Below are 22,849 nucleotides of genomic sequence, written 5' to 3'. Positions count from 1 at the left end.
GGTAGGGTGAGAAGTTCTATGAATCCGGGTGTTAGTCCTTGAGAGAGGCCTGAGGTTTTAAGGGGGGACTGCAGATCAGTTTCTGTCACAGGGATGGGATCTTGATGGTAGATGCTGTACATAGAGGTATCAGGCAGCTGGTATAGACCCACACTTACACACTCCCATCTATCAAGTACCACAGTAGTAGAGCCCTTGTCTGTTGGGAGGATATCATGGAGTCATCAGTTTTTAAGAAACAAAGGGTCTGGAGTTCTGTGTTTGCTGTTGGAAAGGTTTTGAGACTGGGTTGCAAAGTGATATTTCCAGTGTGTGTATGATTATTATGGACTATGTGTGAAGTGTGGTGATGGTACTCACCATTCCAGAGAGTACCGCACTAGAGTCCTGCATGACCGAGTAAGCGAGCACAAAATACGAGATGGGGCAAGCACACCCTAACTGGATAGGCTGCCCGCACTAGTCCTAGTGACCAAGCACAGAAGCCATGACCGAATATGTTGCACATAACTTCAAACACATTACATGTGTCATTATCCGTGTGAGACTGCAGCCAGTACGGGCTTCTCAGTTGTGGCATGTCTCTCTTTGTGACCATGCAGTGTGAGGAAGCCAGTGCAGTAAGACATAAGATTGAAACCAATGTTTACACATTGAAGAAATGGGAAGGTCTAAAAAGCCAAGTATGGAGTACATTTCTGTTGGTTGTAGATGAAAACAGTGCATCTACTGGGTACGTATCATGCCTAAACTGCTCCACACTATTGTGTTTCTGGTCAGGAACCACTCATTTAAAGAAAAACAGTTGCAAGAAACCTCACAAAGATACAGCTCCTTCAGGGATACTGGCAGTAATAAAAAATAGTATTACAGCAAAGTGTGTTGTAATGTGTGCTAAAGATATGAGATCTTTTAATGCTGTTTCCAGTGAAGGTTTCAGAGAACTACACCAAAAATTAATACATCTAGGTGCACATTATGGAGAAGTTAACGTGGCAGATGTCATGCCACATCCCTCTACTATAAGCAGACATGTCAAAGAACAAGCTGTTGCAATACGAAACAGCATAATGCCTTCTGTTATTGCAGAAGTTGTTAATAAAACATGTTCTGCGACAGTGGGCTGATTCAGATAATCAGGTGCACTATTTGATGCTTACAACACGTTACATTAACACAGATTGGTCTCTTGTGAACAATGTTTTATTTACAACAAAATTCCCGGATGTTAAGAAGACAGGAGTAAATATTATGAAAGAAATTGAAGAGAGGATGGCTGATTCAGACATTTTGCCGGACATGTTGCACAGTTTTGTTTTTGTCTCCGACCAGGGTGCCAATGTAAGAAAGGCTTTGGAAAATCATGAAAGGATTCCTTGTGCTGCTCATTGTGTAAACACAGCACTTAGTCGTACTTTCAATGAAGATAACTTCTTCTTAAATTTTGCCCCGAACATCGCATCAACAATAAATATTGCAAAATGCATGGTAAAGTATGTTAAGAAATGTGGCCTCTGCTCTTCTTTGAAATCATCATTGAAACAAGAGGTCTGCACATGCTGGAGCAGCTTGTACACTATGCTGAAATCCTTACACACTCAGTATAATGAAGTTGCTGCTTTGGTGACAGAAAAGGACTCTGCTTGCAAGGATATGATAATGAGCTTGCAGGAAAAATTGCGCATTTTCTGAGACCAGTTAAATAGGCCACAGATGAATTAGAAGGCGAAAAAGAACTGACAGTCCAGTTAGTTCTTCTTTGGCTTCACAAACTGCAACAAATTTGCAGTGTCAATGACACTGACTGACAAGTGAGTAATTACTGCAATTAAAAGCATTGTTTCATTATGATACATGATAGATTTACAATTAACTAGCGAAATTGATGTGTACTAACAGATATATATTTTTTAACAGGAGGTACAAAGGATTAAAAATCTAGCCTTGACTTTCGTTTGTGAGAAGATTGTGATCACTTCCAGACATAAAATTGCTACGTTTCTTTGGCTGTTTACCGTGATCTTAATATGCTTGAAATAAATGAAAGGCAAGAAATTCTTAGCAATTTGCCACAAATGTGTGCTACTTACGTAAGTACAACATGCAATCATTAACATAAACATTTTTGCATAGTTAGTGGATAGTGTATTATAGAGAAATGGGAATGTTATAATTTGTATAATATTTCATTAATGTAAAAAACCTCATTTTTACAGGAACATTTTGACGATTACCACTTCAGTTCTGTATTACTTGTCTCTTTTGTTTATTATGATAGATCCTTAAAGTATTTTGTCATCACCACCCAGAAAGAGAGATCATTTCAAGGAATGGTGAAACAACAGATCATCCACAACAGCTGAAGTAGATCTCTACATTTTAATGCACCCTGGAGATGATGATGACATCTTAAAATGGTGGAGCAGACATGAAACAGATCTGCCAGGTCTGGCTGCAGTTGCAAGATGTATTTTATGTATCCCAGCAACAAACACACCTATTGAAAGAAGATTTAGTAAAGCCAGCATGTTACTAACAAATCACCGCAGCCAATTAAATTCGGAACGCGTTTGTAATTTACTGCTGATCAACAATAACTATAATTTTGTTTCTGTTGCAAATAAGTGAAAAGTATGACAAGTTATGTCTGTAAATGTTTAATGTTCTTTGCATGCTTTCTTTATGAAGATGGTTGTCTTCTAGATTACAGGGACAGCACTTATTTACTGTTTCCTATCAATGAAAGGAAAGATATATCTTCTGTTTGGAAATGAGACCAGTCTTCTATCTGTGATTGTATCGAAATATCATTTTACTTTCCCAGTGCTTTATGAATTTAGCTGTGTCAGGTACCCGTTCTTGGAAACGTTGCTTTTGTATTAAAAGAGAGAGAGAGAGAGAGATAAATACATTGTGTGTGCGTGTGTGTGTGTGTGTGTGAGAGAGAGAGAGAGAGAGAGAGAGAGAGAGAGAGAGAGAGGCATTGGATTTCTACAGTACAGTGCAGCGACTAGGGGAGAGGCAAGGTGAGACACCAGCAGTGACCAGTCATGCTCGGTTATCCGCATGTCTGGAATCCAGACAACAGACATGGGGCAAGTACGTGACCAAGCCAAGTCATATGGGGCCGGACACAAGTGGCTTGGTCCCCCCATCAACAGGCGAGCCATGACAGGTCAAAAATTGAGCATTGCAGCACTCTATACCACACCACAATAGATAAACAACACTCAAAAACATTCATAGTGCAGTAGCTATATGGGTTGGCAGTACAAACTATACCAAGGCTCATCAGGGGCTGCAGCTGCCAACCCATGGGCATCACATGTGTGGATAGTGACTCTGGTTGATGCCTCATTAAATACTGGAGCACTGAGCAAAGGCAGACAGTTTTCTTCAGTGCACTGAGTTTTGTACAGTCTCCAGTTACTGCCACATGTACAAGCTGCAGTGTCAGTCCATTGTCTCTGATACTTAGGCTACACAGTCATTGTGGGCCAGCTCTGGACTCTATGTAGGCATCACTCAGAGGAACAGTGACAGGACTTTAATATTTTAGAGGACATGTAATAATTTCAAAGACCTAAGAAGCATCATTTAAGTTGAGTATTTCTTCATATTTAATAAATATCATTTTATTACTAATTTTTGGGAATTTTTTCTGATTGAAGATAACCTACACCATCCTTCTGCAATCCAGCATGAAGAAAAGTAGGATCTTCACCAAAGCAGCAGGTTTTGAGCTGAAAGTAATATCTTTGGATAGTACAGATAAGTCAGGAGGGGAGAGTGCCTTAGATAAAAGACTGAGAATATTGTACTATTGTGGCTGGTTCTTATGATCTGGAAGTCTGTGGTGAAATCCAGGATATGTTAATAAGGTTGGCAAAGCTCTGTTTGTGAGAGAGGAGTGGTGGTTGGTAGTGTGGTTATTTATGGAGCTGCAGAATGACAGGAAGGAAAATACCACTTAGAACAGCTTTTTGAGGTGAACTCTGACCTGCTGCAGTTTGAATTTAGCTTGGCAGATGATACCATCCAAGGAAACATAAAGGGCAGATAACTACAGAATTATGTTGAAGGTGAGAAATCTGGTGTAGTGGAAAATGGCAAATAAGACATATAGGTCACAGATTAGCTGGTTAATTGCAAGAGACTGCTGCACTTGGAACTGTAAAAGAAGGTGGTGGAGTTGGATAACATCCAGAAATAAGGACTTTAAATGTTAGGATAACTGCTAAGGACAGGCAGATTCCAGGAAACAGAATGTGAGACCTTAGTTTTGATAGAGCAAAAGCACATTTTTGAAAAGACCGTACAACATATGTGATGAGAGTCATCATGTCAAGAGAGGAGGGTTAGGAGTAACAGAATGTGAGACCTTAGTTTTGATAGAGGAAAAGCACATTTTTGAAAGGACCAAATAAAATATGTGATGCAACTCATCATGTCAACAGAGGAGGGTTTGGACTATTAGTGATGATGGGAGTGGCAAAACAGAATGAGAGGGGGGAAAACAAGAGAAAGAAGGAAGACAAGCACAGAAAAAAACAGGAAGTTGGAAGTATATAGAAAAATTTGTACAAAAATCATGAGAAAAGTGAAGAGTACAGAGGAGGTAATTAGTGCAAGTAGAGAAGAGTGGGTGTGAATTTCTTGCTAGAAAAGTTGGCTATAAGATACAAAAAAATTATGACAGTAAAAATTTACAAGAATAAATTGCAAGGGAAATGTCATGGAAAAGACATGAAAACAGACAAAAGTTTAAAAACACAGCAAACAGAAAGAGGAAAGCAGTGGAAAAAATGGAATCTACTGTACTTGGGAAATGAAAGGATACTGGAAATAGCAGTAACAGTCAATCAGTATGGTTTGGTGAGAAACAAATGCACCAAAAAAATGAAATAATAAGATAGAAACAAAGTAAGTGACAGGTCGGTAAGAAAAGTGCTGTCAAATTTGCAAATAAATCAGTGAAAAACCATAAATGAAGTGCTACATGCAAATTCATAAATAACAGTGGACTCATGTAAGTATGCAGGTATCGTTACTAGAAAAGATGTAGGAGCGAGATGTTGGTTAATACAGTTTTTTTTTTTTTTTTTTTTTTTCCAGTCTACTGACTGGTTTGATGCAGCCCACCACGAATTCCTTTCCTGTGCTAACCTCTTCATCTCAGAGTAGCACTTGCAACCTATGTCCTCAATTATTTGCTTGACGTATTCCAATCTCTGTCTTCCTCTACAGTTTTTGCCCTCTACAGCTCCCTCTAGTACCATGGCAGTCATTCCCTCATGTCTTAGCAGATGTCCAATCATCCTGTCCCTTCTCCTTATCAGTGTTTTCCACATATTCCTTTCCTCTCCGATTCTGCGTAGAACCTCCTCATTCCTTACCTTATCAGTCCACCTAATTTTCAACATTCATCTATAGCACCACATCTCAAATGCTTCGATTCTCTTCTGCTCCGGTTTTCCCACAGTCCATGTTTCACTACCAATGCTGTGCTCCAGACGTACATCCTCAGAAATTTCTTCCTCAAATTAAGGCCGGTATTTGATATTAGTAGACTTCTCTTGGCCAGAAATGCCTTTTTTGCCATAGCGAGTCTGCTTTTGATGTCCTCCTTGCTCCATCTGTCATTGGTTATTTTACTGCCTAGGTAGCAGAATTCTTTAACTTCATTGACTTCGTGACCATCAATCCTGATGTTAAGTTTCTCGCTGTTCTCATTTCTACTACTTCTCATTACCTTCATCTTTCTCCGATTTACTTTCAAACCATACTGTGTACTCATTAGACTGTTCATTCCGTTCAGCAGATCATTTAATTATTCTTCACTTTCACTCAGGATAGCAATGTCAGATAAAGATAGTACAGGTAAATTGAGCAAAATCACACTTAATGTGAAAACAGAGACAGTTTGATCAATATAGACAATGGCAAAGAATGACAAGAGGGTTACATAAGAAGTGTTGATTGCCGCAAGAGCAATATTATGTATTCTCATCCTGTCAGGTAAGTCTCCTCCGAGGCAGGATTCTGGATGACTTTTCTGAATTCTCCCCATTTCCTAAACCTCACCAGTCCTTTTCCTTCATCCCTCTTCCTTCCCCTTCAACCCTTTTCCCAGTAGGTGGAGCCACTGGCTTCAAAAGCTTGCACATTTATTTACTCTTCATATATGTTTTCTGCTGAAACTTATTGGCAGATTAAGACTGTGGGCTGGACCGAAACTCAAACTTGGGACCTCTGCCTTTCATGAGCAAGTGCTCCACTGATTGAGCTGCCAAAACAACTCATGGTCCAGCCTCACAGCTTTACTTCCCCCAGTACATCATCTCCTACCTTCCAAACTTCACAGGTCTCCTGCAATACTTTCAAGACTAGCACCCCTGGAAGAAAGGATATTGCAGAGACAGGTTTTAGCCGCAGGCAGGGGGACGTTTCCATAGTGAAATTTTCACTCTGCACCAGATTGAGTGCTGATATAAACTTCCTGGAGGATTGAAACTGTGTACTGGGCCAAGACTCAAACCCAGGACCTTTTCCAGGAGTGATAGTCTTGCAAGTTTCACAGGAGGACTTCTATGAAGTTTGAAAGGTAGGAGACAAGGTGCTGGTGGAAGTGAAGCTCTGAGAAGGGGTTCTGAATTGTGCTTGGATAGCTCAGTCAGTAGAGCACTTGCCTACGAAATGAAGGTCTTGAGTTTGAGTCTTGGTCCAACACACAATTTTAATCTGCCAGAAAGTTTTTTACCTGCACTGCACTGCAGAGTAAAAATTTCGCTCTGGATGTTTTCTCCTGGCGCCACTTGGTGAGTTGATTTTTTATTAGTCCAATTATATTACATTTTAAAAGAAAAGCCAATTATTTTTATTGATAAATTAAATTATGTGACAAGCTGTATGGAAAAATGACATTGTTACTGGAATAAATTAAAGCCTAATAGCTATGAATCTGCATCTTATGCCATGTGTAAAAGATGATTACTGTAATCCTGAAAGAAAAAGTGACACTACCCTGAAAAAGTAAGGACATAAAATAGAGCAGTTTCCAGGTGCTACACCAACACAACATCTTTATTTTCAGTATTGCAGAGATGGATCTTTCTGAAGTCCTGATTATTGTTATAATTTCAAAAAATATATATGTTTATGAGCATACACAAGAAAATTTTATCAAGTCTCTGACTTTCTTGCTTTGCAGATACTTTTGTGATTAATGTTGATGATAGGTACTGCAAATTCTAAATTATGCTGTTACCAAAAATATAAATATTACTCCATGCTGCCCAAAATTATTACTGTTAATAAATATGTTTAATGTAGAAAGTTATGGTTATTTGATGTCAGTTAAGAGGCTAGTGTGTTAGATTAAAAATACTAGTAAAATAAATATCTACCACTGCATTTGTACTTTGATAGGACTAACATGATAGTGATATGATTTGCAAAAGTTGAAACAAAATATATCTTCTCTTTATTTTCATTACTTACAGATATTTCTTGTTTTCATAGACATCAGACAGACCAAGAACATGTGGATGGTCAATCAGCTTCATAATGGCAATCTCTCTCTCAACCTAAAATGACAAAATAATCATTACAGCATGGTGTTTGCACTGACAACTAATTTACAAACTGCAGCTGACACCTGAAAGAGGAATACATAGAAGTTAAATCTTTGAAGGTACAAACATAGAATATACTGGGAACTGGGATTGCTTCCAAAACAAAATCTCAAAGCAGGCTGAAGATTAATTGATTACATTGATTTATGGCTGTTTCATATACATATAAACTGCTCAAAAATTCTGGACTACCATCATCTTCATAGTTGGTGTGCGTGCTTTTTTGAAGTGGCACATTGTGCCCATACATTATCACCTTGAAAGGCTGAATGTGATTGTGACTAGTCAAAACCTGCAGTGTGACACTGCAGGATGCCACCTCATCTGGAGGATTGCCACTGAAGCTGTTGCTTGAGCAGAAGTGCCCTGATCATCTTGCAGAGAGCATGCCAAGGGTGATCAAAACATGATAAAATGTTTCATAGTGTCTGCTTGTGGCTGATAGTACACAAGCCTTACTAAACTGAATCCAAGAATCTTCTGGGTGAAAAGCATGTTTCACAATGGCTGACTGAGTGCCTCTCCCCCTCTACAGTTGCCCTTGTGATCTTTGAGGATACCATCAAAGTAGATAGCAAAGGCTGTACAAAGAGGCCATAGAAATTACTAAACATCCAAATAAATTTAATTGTAATAATGATGTGAAACTGAATGGTATCTGGATTCCATTGCTGAAGAAGATGTGTACATCTTCCATAAAGGGGTGATAGCAGTACTGAATGACAGCAACTGACAACAGCTGCAGGAGCATGCAGAAATTATATTTTACTTGTCTGTAGCTAACCATGGTGTGCATCACACCTTTGAAACGGCAACAAACCCTGGAGCATGCAGAAATTATATTTTACTTATCTGTAGCTAACCATGGTGTACATCACACCTTTGAAACAGCTACAAACCCCTTCTCTTCATCTCCTTTTCTCTCCCATAATGCCCCCTCCTTGAATATGTCCTCCACAGATGGGGATGAGATATTGAGTTTCAAAAATAAATTAATCTGATCATTACTTAATAGCCTGGAATATTTTGAAAAGTGTTACAAATTTTATTACAATAACTTTGTTAATAAAACAGTTTTTCCTGATAATGAAAATGTAACTAAATACAGTGACTGTATCCATGGTTTGCTTACAGTAATGTAAATAAGATAGTAACATGTGGTGCACTAGGAATATGAAATAACTGCTTTAATTATCATCATGTGTGTCAGTCACCATTTCAAATCATCTGATTTTCTCTCTTGTTTCATACTCTGTAATGAACATGTGGAAAGAATGAATAATGTGGAAAAAACGTATTACCATCATAAGCAAATGAGACGAATGGTGAGATTGGGTGAGATGACACATAGATCTCTCACAGAAACTAAAACAACAAATAAATGGATGTGAATTAAGTTACAACAAAGGAAATCAAGAGTAAAAATTTCCAAAATGGAACGCATGATTCATAACATGTGGTACATATATAAAATAAATAGGAGAAACGTAAATCTGGAGGTCCCTTCCTTACACCTTCCTGTTGCAAATGGACATTGCACCACAATGCATACACAAATCTGAATACAGTAAACAGACCTGTCAGTAGCCGGACAGTCAATTCATAATTCTGTTGGAAAAAAAGGGGGGAGGGAGGGAGGTTCAAATACAGACCTCCCACTTTGCAGTTCAACACTGTGGCCACACAACCATTTGACTCTTGAAACCTACTAAGTGCTGCATAGGTTGAGCTTGGTTCATTCATTCTCTGGTTTTGCTTCTTTTATCATAGTTCAGTACAGCTCCTGGCTGTTTTCATGCTTCACCTGTGTTCAGTTTTTGATGTACTGTCTACTGGGCCATCTTACCATTAAATCTGAGGGAGGTGTGATGGGGAGTTTTTCTTGTCAGTGGCAGTGGAGAAGCAGTCTTTCTACACATGTAATCACACATACCACAGGAAGGCTAAATGGCTGAGGTCTTGGAAAAAGAAAGGCACAAATGTTTTTGTGTAGTGGATGTCTGTAGACTCAAATCAATGGTAACCATAATTAATTAAACATGCTATGTAAATACACAGAACTGCAAGGTAAGTCATATTTATTTTGGACAAGATCCCATAAGATAGTAAAATTGTGATTATTATTGCTATTGTTACCCCTTCCCTTCAAGTAGGAATTTGCTATGAATGTTGAACTTTTGTCGATAATTATGTCCACAGGGTGTAATAACTGGTTGTGACAGGTAAGAACCAAACTACCATTTTGTACTTTTCTGTAGGTGAATTGAATAGTTCTCATGTAGCACTGAAAACATCCACAAAAATTTTGTGGTGTATAATTTCATGTGCTTCCAGGATGGAACATACTCATGAAGACCTTATTTACTGTAACAGCAGGCATTATTAGTCTATCTAATGAAGTGTCATCTAACATTAAAATGTAAACTTCTTAAATTATGCTTTCCTCACTGTTGTCTACTTCACGCATTAGGCCTATTACTCATGAGTTCACCTTTTACTCTGTTGTATTATTCTGTGCCTCAAAAAAATTCTCTCCAACAGGGAGTGCCATAAATAACTTTCCCATTTTCAATGAAAATAACTAGAAGTACAGAAAATTTCATTTTGTAAAGAACATCAATGAATTTGCAGCAGATACTGATTACACCATACTGAAGCCATTCAAGTAAGATTCCCATGACTTTGCTTGTCAGCAATGATAAAATGATATGACCTCGAGTGACAGAAGTATTACTGCTGTGGTACATGGTCAGAGAAGTATTGCTAGTTATTTATGATACTGTCAATTGCAATGAGCAACATGAGTGAGCTGCACTAACAATGTGGTTCTAGTGTTAAAACATTTTTTAAAAACAGTGAATCTGTGATTATAGCAAAAAAAGGCCACAATCCATATTCTTCATAATCATTCTTGGTTTACACAGAACTGTTCCCTGCTCATTCAGTCTCTCTGTTTGGTGTCATCAGTTGACCCATCCACTCAATTGACTTCAATTCATGCAAAGTTATCCTTTGGGTACCTACAGACTGAGATGCTGCACATTGCTCAGGACCCCCCCCCCCCCCCCCCCCCCCAAAAAAAAAAAAGAAGTGCCATTTTTGAAAATGTGAAACTTGTGCCTCAAATGTAAAAACAATTCATGTCACTCCCTATACTTTCAGTCGTTGTTGTTGTGGTCTTCAGTCCTGAGACTGGTTTGATGCAGCTCTCCATGCTACTCTATCCTGTGCAAGCTTCTTCATCTCCCAGTACCTACTGCAACCTACATCCTTCTGAATCTGCTTAGTGTATTGATCTCTTGGTCTCCCTCTACGATTTTTACCCTCCACACTGCCCTCCAATGCTAAATTTGTGATCCTCGATGCCTCAGAATATGTCCTACCAACCGATCCCTTCTTCTAGTCAAGTTGTGCCACAAACTTCTCTTGTCCCCAATCCTATTCAATACCTCCTCATTAGTTACGTGATCTACCCACCTTATCTTCAGCATTCTTCTATAGCACCACATTTCGAAAGCTTCTATTCTCTTCTTGTCCAAACTAGTTATCGTCCATGTCTCACTTCCATACATGGCTACACTCCATACAAATACTTTCAGAAACGACTTCCTGACACCTAAATCTATATTCGATGTTAACAAATTTCTCTTCTTGAGAAACGCTTTCCTTGCCATTGCCAGTCTACATTTTATATACTCTCTACTTCGACCATCATCAGTTATTTTACTCCCTAAATAGCAAAACTCCTTTACTACTATAAGTGTCTCATTTCCTAATCTAATTCCCTCAGCATCACCCGACTTAATTTGACTACATTCCATTATCCTCGTTTTGCTTTTGTTGATGTTCATCTTATATCCTCCTTTCAAGACACTGTCCATTCCATTCAACTGCTCTTCCAAGTCCTTTGCTGTCTCTGACAGAATTACAATGTCATCGGCGAACCTCAAAGTTTTTACTTCTTCTCCATGAATTTTAATACCTACTCCGAATTTTTCTTTTGTTTCCTTTACTGCTTGCTCAATATACAGATTGAATAACATCGGGGAGAGGCTACAACCCTGTCTCACTCCTTTCCCAACCACTGCTTCCCTTTCATGCCCCTCGACTCTTATAACTGCCATCTGGTTTCTGTACAAATTGTAAATAGCCTTTCGCTCCCTGTATTTTACCCCTGCCACCTTTAGAATTTGGAAGAGAGTATTCCAGTCAACATTGTCAAAAGATTTCTCTAAGTCTACAAATGCTAGAAACATAGGTTTGCCTTTTCTTAATCTTTCTTCCAAGATAAGTCGTAAGGTCAGTATTGCCTCACGTGTTCCAACATTTCTACGGAATCCAAACTGATCTTCCCAGAGGTAGGCTTCTACCAGTTTTTCCATTCGTCTGTAAAGAATTCGCGTTAGTATTTTGCAGCTGTGACTTATTAAACTGATAGTTCGGTAACTTTCACATCTGTCAACACCTGCTTTCTTTGGGATTGGAATTATTATATTCTTCTTAAAGTCTGAGGGTATTTCACCTGTCTCATACATCGTGCTCACCAGATGGTAGAGTTTTGTCATGACTGGCTCTCCTGAGGCCATCAGTAGTTCTAATGGAATGTTGTCTACTCCCGGGGCCTTGTTTTGACTCAAGTCTTTCAGTGCTCTGTCAAACTCTTCACGCAGTATCTTATCTCCCATTTCATCTTCGTCTACATCCTCTTCCATTTCCATAATATTGTCCTCAAGTACATCGCCCTTGTATAAACCCTCTATATACTCCTTCCACCTTTCTGCTTTCCCTTCTTTGCTTAGAACTGGGTTACCATCTGAGCTCTTGATATTCATACTTTCAGTAGTGATTTGAAATGTCTGTTTGCCCAATCTGTTTACAGATGTGACCTTAACAGAAAGGTAAATAAGAGAAACATTAGTGTTGTAATTATGAAATATTTATCATAATACAAGGTATTGCTCTGTTTACTTTGTTGAAATATCAGTTTAGGCTTACTCTTACTTATATTTTAAAACATACATATACACACATGCAATCCACTGACAAACATATTATGTTGTATTACTTTGATCATAAACTACTGTAGGAACAATAACTTTTCTGGTAATGTAAGTACTGTTGTGTGGATGTTTTATTGAACATATGATGCTTTTAGTGGTTACATGAAGCTAAATGTCTTTAAAATTTGAATGTTACAGAGATCATAACTTTGCACAAAACCAATTTGGTGTATTATTTTTTATTCAAATTCATTCCAAGCACACAAAAAGAAACTTTGGTGTCTCACATATGCTGATAAATGGCTTGTGTACTACTTGCTTACTTAACACAGTATATACTGTAGGACTATGAATTAGGAAAGGCAACAGAGTTAAGACAGAATACTATCACAGTATAAATAAGGATATTGGTTAAACTTGAAATGTTTGTACAATACTAATAAACTATATCAGTCAGAGGAGATTCACATACACCACAAATGCTTGTGGCTGCTGAGGAACTGGTAAATTACTAAGAACAACTAAAAAATATATATATCAAAGTTTGTTGCATAATAAATGCCATGAACTATCTGTGATAGAAAGAGGACCCCAATCACAAAGTGGAAAAATGTAAAATATTTCTGGTGCTGATGGCATATAGCAACTACAAGAATAATGCTTACACCACATCACAGTTGTGACAGAAGTATATCAGTAGAATTACTATATTTGTTTGCTTACCTTCATAAGCACAGACTCACTCAATTTCTCTCTGTTGATGATTTTGATAGCTACCTTCTTGCCCATAACACAGTGAACACCAAGTTTAACCAGACCTAAGAGCAGCAAATAATAAATTTTCAGCATATATTCAAAAACATCCAAGACACAAAACATGGTAAGATTGTAAGATGAGAATGTAATAAAATTTTAATTTTGTTGTAAGTCATGCAATTCCTTGCATGACTCTCTTTTAAATTACTAACAACTGTTACAACAACAATGGATACATATGGGTCTCAGAAAAAAGAATTAATCGCCTCCCCTCCTTTAAGATGGGAGACACTAGTACATTAAATCAGTAGGCTACAGTATTGATTAGAAATGTCTCTCAGATCTAAAAGTCAGACCACTGATACAATTGCCCCCATCCCTAATACTTGGAAGAGTAGAACATGGAAGTTTGAGCAGCAATGTACCTATTTGCTTGAAATGTACATTGTATTTAACAGAACCAACACATACTGGCATCACTAATTAATCAGTTGATGTAGAAGTAGATAAAATAAAGCAATCACATTGTATTCCCTGAAAAATGAATCTCTTTAAAAGGCTCATATTTAGCCACTGTTGGTAGAATGATGTTGTACCAAAGATTAATGCAAACAATATGAATTTTTTGACAAAATTATCAAAAGTATAGATTGCTGTTTACCATACAGAGGAGATGTTGATGCAGACCGGCACAACAAATTTTTAAACATGAACCATGGACCTTGCCATTGGTGGGGAGGCTTGCGTGCCTCAGCGATACAGATGGCTGTACTGCAGGTGCAACCACAACGGAGGGGTATCTGCTGAGAGGCTAGGCAAACGTATGGTTCCTGAAGAGGGGCAGCAGCCTCTTCAGTAATTGCACGGGCAACAGTCTGGATGATTGACTGATCTGGCCTTGTAACAATAGCCAAAACGGCCTTGCTGTGCTGGTACTGCGAACGGCTGAAAGCAAAGGGAAACTACAGCCATAATTTTTCCCGAGGGCATGTAGCTTTACTGTATGGTTAAATGATGATGGCGTCCTCTTGGGTAAAATATCCCGGAGGTAAAATAGTCCCCCATTTGGACCTCCGGGCAGGCACTACTCAAGAAGACGTTGTTATCAGGAGAAAGAAAACTGGCGTTCTACGGATTGGAGCGTGGAATGTCAGATCCCTTAATCAACCAGGTAGGTTAGAAAATCTAAAAAGGGAAATGGATAGGTTGAAGTTAGATATAGTGGGAATTAGTGAAGTTCGGTGGCAGGAGGAACAAGACTTTTGGTCAGGTGAATACAGGGTTATAAATACAAAATCAAACAGAGGTAATGCAGGAGTAGGTATAATAATGAATAAAAAAATAGGTGTGCGGGTAAGCTACTACAAACAACATAGTGAATGCATTATTGTGGCCAAGATAGACACGAAGCTCAAACCTACTACATAGTACAAGTTTATATGCCAAGTAGCTCTGCAGATGATGAAGAAATTGATGAAATGTATGATGAGATAAAAGAAATTATTCAGATACTGAAGGGAGACGAAAATTTAATAGTCATGGGTGACTGGAATTCGAGTGTAGGAAAAGGGGGAGAAGGAAACATAGTAGGTGAATATGGATTGGGGCTACGAAATGAAAGAGGAAGCCGTCTGGTAGAATTTTGCACAGAGCATAACTTAATCATAGCCAACACTTGGTTCAAGAATCATAAAAGAAGGTTGTATACATGGAAGAATCCCAGAGATACTAAAAGGTATCAGATAGATTATATAATGGTAAGACACAGATTTAGGAACCAGGTTTTAAATTGTAAGACATTTCCAGGGGCAGATGTGGACACTGACCACAATCTATTGGTTATGAACTGCAGATTAAAATTGAAGAAACTGCAAAAAGGTGGGAATTTATGGAGATGGGACCTGGATAAGCTGACTAAACCAGAGGTTGTACAGATTTTCAGGATGAGCATAAGGGAACAATTGACAGCAGTGGGGGAAAGAAGTACAGTAGAAGAAGAATGGGTAGCTCTGAGGGATGAAGTAGTGAAGGCAGCAGAGGATCAAGTAGGTAAAAAGACAAGGGCTAGTAGAAATCCTTGGGTAACAGAAGAAATATTGAATTTAATTGATGAAAGGAGAAAATATAAAAATGCAGTAAATGAAGCAGGCAAAAAGGAATACAAACGGCTCAAAAATGAGATCGACAGGAAGTGCAAAATGGCTAAGCAGGGATGGCTAGAGGACAAATGTAAGGATGTACAGGCTTATCTCACTAGGGGTAAGATAGATACTGCCTACAGGAAAATTAAAGAGACGTTTGGAGAAAAGGGAACCACTTGTATGAATATCAAGAGCTCAGATGGAAACCCAGTTCTAACCAAAAAAGGGAAAGCAGAAAGATGGAAGGAGTATATAGAGAGTTTATACAAGGGCGATGTACTTGCGGACAATATTACAGAAATGGAAGAGAATGTAGATGAAGATGAAATGGGAGATGTGATACTGTGTGAAGAGTTTGACAGAACATTGAAAGACCTGAGCCGAAACAAGGCCCCCGGAGGAGACAACATTCCATTGGAACTACTGACGGCCTTTGGAGAGCCAGTCCTGACAAATCTCTACCATCTGGTGAGCAAGATGTACCCTCATATTCAAGAAGAATATAATAATTCCAATCCCAAAGAAAGCAGGTGTTGACAAATGTGAAAATTACCGAACTATCAGTTTAATAAGTCACAGCTGCAAAATACTAACGCGAATTCTGTACAGACGAATGGAAAAACTGGTAGAAGCGGACCTCGGGGAAGATCAGTTTGGATTCCGTAGAAATATTGGAACACGTGAGGCAATACTGACCTTACAACTTATCTTAGAAGAAAGATTAAGAAAAGGCAAACCTACGTTTCTAGCATTTGTAGACTTAGAGAAATCTTTTGACAATGTTGACTGGAATACTCTCTTCCAAATTCTAAAGGTGGCAGGGGTAAAATACAGGGAGCGAAAGGCTATTTACAATTTGTACAGAAACCAGATGGCAGTTATAAGAGTCGAGGGACATGAAAGGGAAGCAGTGGTTGGGAAGGGAGTGAGATAGGGTTGTAGCCTCTCCCCAATGTTATTCAATCTGTATATTGAGGAAGCAGTAAAGGAAACAAAAGAAAAATTCGGAGTAGGTATTAAAATCCATGGAGAGGAAGTAAAAACTTTGAGGTTTGCCGATGACATTGTAATTCTGTCAGAGACCGAAAAGGACTTGGAAGAGCAGTTGAACAGAATGGACATTGTCTTGAAAGGACGATATAAGATGAACATCAACAAAAGCAAAACGAGGATAATGGAATGTCGTCAAATTAAGTCAGGTGATGCTGAGGGAATTAGATTAGGAAATGAGACACTTAAAGTAGTAAAGGAGTTTTGCTATTTGGGGAGCAAAATACTGATGATGGTCAAAGTAGAGAGGATATAAAATGTGGACTGGCAATGGCAAGGAAAGCATTTCTGAAGAAGAGAAATTTGTTAATATTGAGTATAGATTTAAGTGTCAGGAAGTCATTTCTGAAAGTATTTGTATGGAGTGTAGCCATGTATGGAAGTGAAACGTGGACGATAAATAGTTTGGACAGGAAGAGAATAGAAGCTTTCGAAATGTGGTGCTACAGAAGAATGCTGCAGATTAGATGGGTAGATCACATAACTAATGAGGAGGTATTGAATAGAATTGGGGAGAAGAAAAGTTTGTGGCACAACTTGACAAGAAGAAGGGATCGGTTGGTAGGACATGTTCTGAGGCATCAAGGGATCAACAATTTAGTATTGGAGGGCAGTGTGGAGGGTAAAAATCGTAGAGGGAGACCAAGAGCTGAATACACTAAGCAGATTCAGAAGGATGTAGGTTGCAGTAGGTACTGGGAGAACAAGAAACTTGCACAGGATAGGGTAGCATGGAGAGCTGCATCAAACCAGTCTCAGGACTGAAGACCACAACAACAACAAGCTTTTGGCCCAAAGGCCTTCTTCTGAATTAGACAACATACATATTCACATTCAAGCAAACAAAAATGCACACATTATCACTGTCTCTGGCTATTGAGGCCAGACTGCAAGCAACTGCACACAATGAGTTAAGCAATTTGGGTGGTGTGAGTAAAGAGGAGGCTGGAGTGGGGAGGGGGAGGGTGAGGGTGAGAGTGGGGAATAGTAAAGCACTACTTGTGAGAGCATACAGGGATGAGGAGAAATAAAAAGACTGTGGGGCATAGGTGGATAGAAGGCTTTGTAGTGATGGAGTGAGAACAGGGAAGGGCATAGTAGGGTGATGGACAGAGACTAATGAAGGTTCATACTGGGAGGGTTATGGGAACATAGGCTACACTGAAGGGAGAATTCCTGATTGTGCAATTCAGAAAAGCTGGTGTTGATAAGAAGGATCCAGATGGCACAGGCTGTGAAGCAGTCACCGAAATTAAGAATGTTGTGTTGGACAGCATGCTCAGCAGCTGGGTGGTCCAGCTGTTCCTTGGTGACCGTTTGTTGGTGGCCACTCATGCAGACAGACTGCTTGTTGGTTGTCATGGCAAAGTAGAATCCAGCACAGAGTTTGCAGCTTAGTTTGTAGATCGCATGACTGGTTTCACAGGTAGCCTTGCATTTGATGGAACAGGTGAATCATGTGAATGGACTGGAAAAGGTGGTAATGGGAAGATGTATGGGACAGGTATGTTGCAAGGATACAAGCCATGAGGGGAACAGCATGGGAGCAGGGGTTGAGTAGGGATGGATGATGATGTTGTGTAGGTTCAGTGAGCAGCAGAATACCACTGTTGGAGGAGTGGAAAGAAAGAACATTATTCATTTTAGGGCACATCAAGAGGTAGTTGTAACCATGGCAGAGAATGTGATTCAGTTGCTCCAGTCCTGGGTGGTACTAAGCCACAGGGGGAACGCATTTCTCTGACTGAATGGTGGGACATCAGGAGATGGTGAGCAACTGGAGAGATGAGACATGGAAGATCTGTTTCTGTACAAGTTTGGGAGGGTAATTACAGCCTGTAAAGACCTCAATGAGACCACTGGTATATTGCAAGAGAGATGCTCAACATTACAGATGCAACAGCCATGGGCATCTAGGCTGTATGGAAGGGACTGCCTTGTATGTAATGGGTGGTTGGTAGGTTTGATATGGACAGAGGTACTGATGTAGCCATCTTTGAGGTGGAGTTCAATATCAAGGAAGGTGGCCTATTGGGTTGAGGAGGACCAGATGAAGCGAATGGGGAGGTAGGTTTTGAGGTACTGGAGGAAAGTAGGTAGGATGTCCTCACCATCAATCCAGATCATGATGTCATCAGTGCATCTGAACCAGGTGAGAGGTTTGGGATTCTTGGGGTTGGGAAGGATTCCTCTAGATGGCTGGCATAGGCTGGTATCATGCAGGTGCCCATTTCCATACTCTGGACTTTTTTGTAAGTGATGCCTTCAAAGGAAAAGTAATTGTTCCTGAGGATATAGTTGGTCATGGTGACCAGGAAGGCAGTCACAGGTTTGGAATCTGTTGGGTATTGGGAAAGGTACTGCTCAATAGCAGCAAAGCTGTAGGAATTGAGGATGTTAGCGTAAAGGGGATGTGGCATCAACAGTGATGAGCAACACACTGTGTGGTAAAGGAACAGGAACTGCGGAGAATTGGTGGAGGAAATGGTTGACGTCTTTTGTATAGAAGGGTAGGTTGTGGGTAATAGGCTGAAAGTGTTGGTCTACGAAAGCAGAGATTCTCTCAGTGGGGGCCAAGTAACTGGCCACAATGGCGCATTCAGGGTGTTTGTATTTATGGATTTCAAAAAGTATGTAGAAGACAGGAGTGCAGTGAGTGGAGGAGAGACTGGGGATCCTACAGGATTCCTGGAATCGGATCACTGAGGCAGGGTTTGTAGGTGGATGAATCTGATCTTTGGCAGATTCCTTCCACCAGATAATCCCTGCAGTTCAAAACCAAAGTGGTGGAGCCTCTGTCAGCAGGTGGGGTTATAAGATCAGGACCAGTTTTTAGGTTGTGGATTGCAGTTATCTCTTGCTATGTTGAGGGAGACTGATGGTGAGGCAAGATTTGAGGCTAAGAAATTCTGGAAAGTTAACAGGGGGTGAATTGGGTGGTTCCAAAGTATCGCCATCTGGCCTCAGAAGAGCAGTTCCCTTGTGACTCAGTACCATCCAGGAATGGAGCAACTGAATCACACTCTATCAGGGTGATGATTACCATTTGTCATAACCTGAAATGAGAAATGTCTTTCCCATTGTCCTTACCACTCTTCCCAAAGTGGTATTCTGCTGCCCACTACACCTACACAGTATTGTTGTCCATCCCTAGTTAGCTCCTGCTCCCAACACCTTGCCTCATAGATCATATTCCTGTAATAGACCTAAATGCAAGACATGTCCCATACATCTCCCTACCACCACCTACTCCAGTCCCATTCCAAGCATCACCTATCCCATCAAAGGCAGAGCTACCTGTGAAATCAGACATCTAAAACATAAGCTGCAACCACTGTGCTGCATTCTACATGAGCATGACAACCAACAAGCTGTCTGCCAGTGAAGTTTTTTGTGACAGAGTCATTGTATAAAAATTTCTCAGTTTGCCTGTAATGTCAAATTCAAATTAAATTCCAATCTTTCAGTGATATCCTCCATCATCTTCATGAGGGACTGAAACTGACAGTCATGAATTAGCAAGGTTCCCTGTTTTATACCCACTGGATGGCATTCAATTGACTGGATTACATCATGATGGCATGTACAGAGATGGTGCATTCTATGTAGAGTGCATCACATGTATACGTGCCATCATGACATAATCCAGCTAATCAGATGCCTTCCTCTGGGGAAAAAATGTGGGAACTTTAACAGTTCATGACAGTCAGTTTTAGTCCCTGACGAAAACACTGGAGGATCTCATTGAAAGCATTGAATTTTATCCAAATTTCACATCACAAGTGTACCGAGAAATTTTTATGCAGTAAGTTATCTGTCTGCATGAATGGACACCAACAAACTGTGGCCAAGAAACAGCTGGACCACCCAGTTGCTAAGTACACTGTCCAACACACCATTCTTCATTTCAATGACTGCTTCACAGCCTGTGGCATCTGGATCTTTCTTACCAATAGCAGCTTTTCTGAATTTCACAGGTGGGAACTCTCCCTACATTCCCATAACTATCATGGCCTCGGCCTTTGTTAATCATTGTCCTTCAACCACCTATCACCTTATATGTGAAGATAGTAACTGTTCTCAAAAGAACAGATACCATTGATGACCATGCAGCTTCTCTAGAATAAATGATAATTAATCGAAATGATCTGCTGCCGACAGATGTTGTTGATCTACCTCAATGGGGACAGCTGAAAATGTGTGCCCTGACTGGGACTCGAACCTGGGACCTCCTGCTTACATGGCAGATGCTCTATCCATCTGAGACACCAAGGACAGAGATGAATAACACGACTGCAGGGACTTATCCCTTGCACACTTCCTGTGAGACCCACATTCCCAACTGTCTTACGGGAATCATCATCTTAGTGTGCGCAAGTAATGAGTGGATGGGCAAATATCTATCAGGTACATTATGTATGTAGATTGTGGACAGTTCGGAATGTGGGTCTTATGGGAACCATGCAAGGGATAAATCCCTGCAGTCATGCTATTAATCTGTGTCCTCAGTGGCTCAGATGGATAGAGCATCTGCCATGTAAGCAGGAAACCCTTGGTTCGAGTCCCAGCTGGGGCACACATTTTCAGCAGTCCCCATTGAGGCATATGAACAACATCTGTCAGCAGCTGAGGGTTTCAATTAATTATCACCTATCACCTTCCCTGTTCTCACTCCATCACTATACAGCCTTCTCCTCCACCTATGCTCCCACAGTCTTTTTACTTCTCTTTTGACTTCTCTTCTTTTTCACTTCCCCAATCTCTACCTAATCTCCTGACTGCACCTTGCTGCCTTACCCTCACACCATCTTGTCCCTGGATGTTCCAATAAGCAGCACTTTACCATACCCCACACTTACCTTGCTATCCTCCCACTCCCCTTCCCAGCCCCTTCATTACCCCAACCACCCAGACTGCTTCTCCCACCATACGCTGTTGCTTGCAGTCTGTCTTCGGCAGCCAGAGACAGTGGTCACTTGTGCATGTGAGCCCTATTTACAAGTATTTGTGTATATACATAGTTCAATTCAGAAGAAGGCCTTTTGGCCAGAAGCTTACTTATTTAGCTGTCCTTTTTGTTGTGCCTGTCTCAAAGTTAACATCTACACTATATGTTGAGTAGTAATTTATCCTTCTTGTAATACTGTTATAATTCATACTGGACTTTCCATTGATTAAATTTTTGACAGACATTTTTAAAAGCTGTGGTCACTTAAAATGGAGTTGGAAGTAATACATTATAGAGCTGCTGTTTTCTTTAAACTGACATTGTAGTATAATTTTAAATGCTTTTTGTGTACTCAGTGTGGCAGAGATAACAATTAGCTTCCACTGTCTGTCAGCATGCATTGTGGTAAAAATTCTGTGCTCTGTGCCCATTTTTTTATGCTGTAACTTTTAGAATGGAAATGGGAAGACAAGGTGTCTCAATTGTGAACCAGATTAGTTTCATTTGCAGTATATACAAGGTGAGGGGATAGTAGTGTATTTTGTTAGGAATCAATGTGAAGCGATATAAATTTGTCGAGTTTCTTATTATGATTTGTTTACCCGTATTAATGAGCATAAGCCTCTTGCTGGTGATAGGAATTGTTCTGAAGGGGTCTAGCAACCACAGCCTGTAGCTTTGGACTGGACCACATTTAGGACAACTTTTATTTCATTTTTCAAAATTCAATATGATGACTGCTAGCCCTTCGCCAATAATAGTACTGTGCCTGGCACAATATGGGGTTTCCATCCATAAGTCTGCGAGATTTGTGCTTACGGGTAAACTTAATATTGATAGGAAACCTTGGCAATTTTCAATTTGAGAGAAGCCAACAAATATTAAAATATTTTGACAGCAAAGTTTACTGAAGTTGTTGTTGACAATGTGCCAGATGAAAAAGCTACACCAAGCACTTTCTTTCAATGCTCTTATGGCATCACAGCCTCTACAATCAAAATGCAATCTACAAATAATATAGAATTAGAGTTGAGTGTCAAAAAATGTGCTGAGGACAGTAGCAGACATTAAACTCAATGGCAATAACTGACACAGTTACATTTCATCATTTAAATTATTCCACAGAAAGTTTAATGGAAGTTAAAACGCAAAACTGAAAGAAAACCTTTGGTACTGCAATACTAATAATCAATAATGGAGTGAAAGACATACAAATTATAAAACACAAGACAGGCATTATTAGGTTAATACAGGAAGATAATTCATAAACTAAATAACTAAAGCACATCCAGCAGAAAATATTGACAACAAAAATGAGTA

At 39.6% G+C, this 22,849-nt stretch overlaps 1 protein-coding gene across 1 annotated transcript in view; it reads right to left on the bottom strand.

Annotated features, from left to right (window-relative positions):
• Positions 1–22,849, bottom strand: part of LOC126100831 (serine/threonine-protein kinase BRSK2) — a 187,045-nt gene that overhangs the window by 156,636 nt on the left and 7,560 nt on the right. The window contains exons 2-3 of the mRNA XM_049911483.1: positions 13,358–13,452; positions 7,501–7,586 (exon numbers count right to left, since the gene is read on the bottom strand). Of these exons, the coding sequence (XP_049767440.1) occupies positions 7,501–7,586; positions 13,358–13,452 (181 nt within the window). The remainder of the gene's footprint in view (positions 1–7,500; positions 7,587–13,357; positions 13,453–22,849) is intronic.

This window comes from Schistocerca cancellata, chromosome 9 (assembly GCF_023864275.1).
Source record: "Schistocerca cancellata isolate TAMUIC-IGC-003103 chromosome 9, iqSchCanc2.1, whole genome shotgun sequence".
Classification (NCBI taxonomy): domain Eukaryota; kingdom Metazoa; phylum Arthropoda; class Insecta; order Orthoptera; family Acrididae; genus Schistocerca; species Schistocerca cancellata.
The sequence above is the reverse complement of the archived record's forward strand: the minus strand, read 5'-3'. Positions and strand labels throughout refer to the sequence as shown.